The sequence below is a fragment of the Opisthorchis viverrini genome (genome assembly GCF_000715545.1).
Source record: "Opisthorchis viverrini unplaced genomic scaffold opera_v5_167, whole genome shotgun sequence".
Classification (NCBI taxonomy): domain Eukaryota; kingdom Metazoa; phylum Platyhelminthes; class Trematoda; order Opisthorchiida; family Opisthorchiidae; genus Opisthorchis; species Opisthorchis viverrini.
This window is the reverse complement of record NW_008751825.1, coordinates 778,746-781,821: the sequence shown is the minus strand read 5'-3', so window position 1 is coordinate 781,821 and position 3,076 is coordinate 778,746. Positions and strand designations below refer to the sequence as shown.

At 47.0% G+C, this 3,076-nt stretch overlaps 2 protein-coding genes across 2 annotated transcripts in view; one reads left to right on the top strand and one right to left on the bottom strand.

The window, feature by feature from the left end:
* The window catches only part of T265_07386 (hypothetical protein), a gene marked incomplete at both ends in the record, with an annotated part of 52,683 nt that overhangs the window by 2,077 nt on the left and 47,530 nt on the right, over positions 1-3,076 (bottom strand). The gene's annotated exons all lie outside the window — the stretch shown is intronic.
* T265_14276 (hypothetical protein) overlaps positions 2,758-3,076 on the top strand; it is a gene marked incomplete at both ends in the record, with an annotated part of 83,039 nt that continues 82,720 nt past the window's right edge. Inside the window, one exon of the mRNA XM_009172907.1 lies at positions 2,758-2,832. Within this exon, the coding sequence (XP_009171171.1) occupies positions 2,758-2,832 (75 nt within the window). The remainder of the gene's footprint in view (positions 2,833-3,076) is intronic.

Below are 3,076 nucleotides of genomic sequence, written 5' to 3'. Positions count from 1 at the left end.
CAGATGCATAACTCAACCGAGGCGAGCCCAACACCAGCTGCAACAAACACAAATCAGCGGTATTTTTTGATTTCCTGAATTTAAAGGCCAGATTAAGAACCACCGGCGATGGGCAGTGCACCCGTGCTATTGGAGGGGTGGCAGGTATACGAACGCACCATGGTGCAACGTAACAGTGCGACCCTCCCTGCAGGGCGTACCCGTCCACCACACGAGGGTTCCTCCCTCGTGCATGCTACCAGATCTGCTAGGTGGAAAACCATCCAAGCAGTCATAAGTGTGGTATGTGCATTAATAAATACTCCAGCTACCATTTCTTGGTCGGGGAAAGCGAGGCCAGTAAGGACATCTCAGTCAACTCGAACAAGCAAACAGCATACAGACGCTTTTAGAGGCAAGTCGCGGAGAAGTGAAATGACAGGTGTCAATTTGACAGTGCGCGTTGAATGGTGATATTCACGGCGAGTGTACGATGAGTAAATGTCTTCTAGCGTTGGTGTAAGCTACCATTTTGAGCAGAAGCTTACCGCAATGTTTTGTGCGTGGGTGATTAGTAGGGCGAATCATCAGATGGACAATTATATGGGCGCAGAATGCGCTCTGGTAATGCAGAAAAAGCTGGCTATAGTTTGGTTTTTATCAGTTAGAGTTAGGCCGAGACAGCCAGTTACTAGGTAGAGCCCATAGATTAATCCGGATTAGGGACTTGACTAGGATAATTTATAAGTCGGCTGGGGAGAACATAAACAACCAGGCCAGTAACACAGTATTTGTATATTTAGTGAGCGCTATAATCGTATAAGCATACAGCTCGTAGTTGCAATTTCAGATCCGCGTGGGCGAGAGTTTGCAGTCAAGATTCTGAAGAAAGTGGCTGTGCGAGTGTCATCACACTGAGTATAGCAGCGCCATGCCATCGTTGCACTGACATAATTTGGTATATGGACAGCCCTGTAACAGTCGTTCAGGATACCGCAATCGGAGAGTGGATGCGCATTTCCGTGGCAGCGGGCTCTGAGTTAGACGAGAAGACTGAGTTTGGTCAGTGCAGGGCCACTTATAATTTCCCTTTATTTGGCGGATCATGTGAGCGTAGACCGAGGATCAACCAAATTGAATGAATAGCGGTTGTATGGGGTGTTTGGGCAACTACAGCCGAAAGTTGAAGATTGGGAATAGGAGGAATGAGGGAGAAATAGGTTGAGAGCAATATCATCTGGTGGGTGCGAGGAGGCATCAGATAAAACTGTGTCAATAGAACAAAGTTTAAAAGAGGTTGACAGCAAGTTAAATAGACCAGGGGAGTGTGGATTTGTTTGCTGACCTAGAAATCAAGTGCTAGCTGTGCTGGAGTGTGTCTAATTTTGGGAAGGTAAGGCCTCACTTGATGAGGTAGGTGGCAGGGGGGCTGCCTGTTATATCATTTGGAACGGGTGATTACATGGCGGTAATTGTTAGCTCACAAAAGGAGTTCGAAAGTAGGGTATCCGTTGTGCAAAGATGGGATTACTACGGACAGGGACGGTAGACGAGTAATAAGTGGTCGGCCAATAGCCCCCAAGATAATCTATATGAACCGTAGTTTAACCGTAATCGACTACAACAACTTAAGAGGAAAGTAAGATTTAGGGTCTCCAGTCACCTAGCCACTGCATTCAGCACGAAGAAATGATCGTTGCATGGCGAAAAAGGCCACACGCTAGCTGCGGCTGCCGATATACAGGAAATAATAGGGGGGTTACATTTTCTATGTTTATGATCGCTTCAGAGAACAAGAGGGAAGAACGTGTGTGCCGTGTCTGGATGATGAAGTGGTTCGGAGATGGTGCAACCCAACTAAGACGAAGGTGGCAACTCATAGCACGTCGAAGTTTGCCGTAAATGTTACATTAAATTCGTGAATCTTCCGGACAGTGGTTATGTTTGCTTCCTTCACTCAAAGTCCTAGCATTTTAAGCTGGTCAAAGTAGGTGTGCATTCTTGAGAGGCCCGAAGAGTGAAAAGTTTTGATTCCATGTTTGAGTTTTCGGGTACGCCCCCAGTAACACAATGCCGAAAGTTAGCACAGAGGGTTTATTGTGTCCCGGGTATGTTTCAATTAACACCCAATCAACAGTGTCTTTAGATGGGGATAACCAGTGCCTGTGTGGCACCTGGTGAATGTCACAACGTGCTGGGTCCAGGCGCCATGTTGAAAAAATTAACCGGCTCCGTTGCAGTGTCCATTAGGCCTGATGTGCTGGAGCTCCGTCAATTGGATCTCAGGTAAATTCATATGCTGATCAAAGATGGTCAAAGAGATGGTGACTGGAATAGAGTTGCTCAGGTGTTTCCATGAGGAACAGGTAGACGGAAATGGTAGACTTGAGGGACTGATGGACTTTGACAGTATTTCTGTCCGCAGCCGGTTCAAGCCTAGAGCAACTGTTGGGTCCTATTCAAAAACGAGGTTCCTTGAGCTACACCTAGCAGTAGAGTTGTGGAACCTGGCATTCAAACATTCATGCGGGTTCTTTTGAACACAGCTTTGGGCCATGTATACTGGTGTCTTAGGCCTTGCTTCTGTACAAGTGCAGTCGGGCTTGGTGTATGCGAGGAAATAATAGCAGTTGCCCTTCATTCTGAGGCATTTAAAGTTGCGAACACGTATACTTGCGTATAGGCTAGATGAATGAGGGGCATTATTCTCGTCGGTTAATTCCTGGTAGGCTGTGCCGCATTTTTAGCGACGTGCAGGAGCTCAGGAAATAGACCCACATGAAAGTATCCCCAACAGCTTCTGGACTGAGGCTTAAACGCAACTGGATTCGCCGTAAAGATGCTCTTTGTGAGGTTAGTTAGGGTGTAACTCAGACAGGAATCGGTGGTAGGTGGCTAAGGTGTAGATGAGTAGGCTGTACTTGGACCCTTAAAAGAGAGTTGCTGTACACGCCACGAAGCCCAAGAAGGGGGAAGGTCTAAACACAGCGGTATATTGGGCACCAGAAGACGGATCATCTTTTGCGGCACCACCCTGAGCGGTTCACATACGTTATGACTTTTGGTACGCTATTGTTTTCCCCGATGCGATACAGTA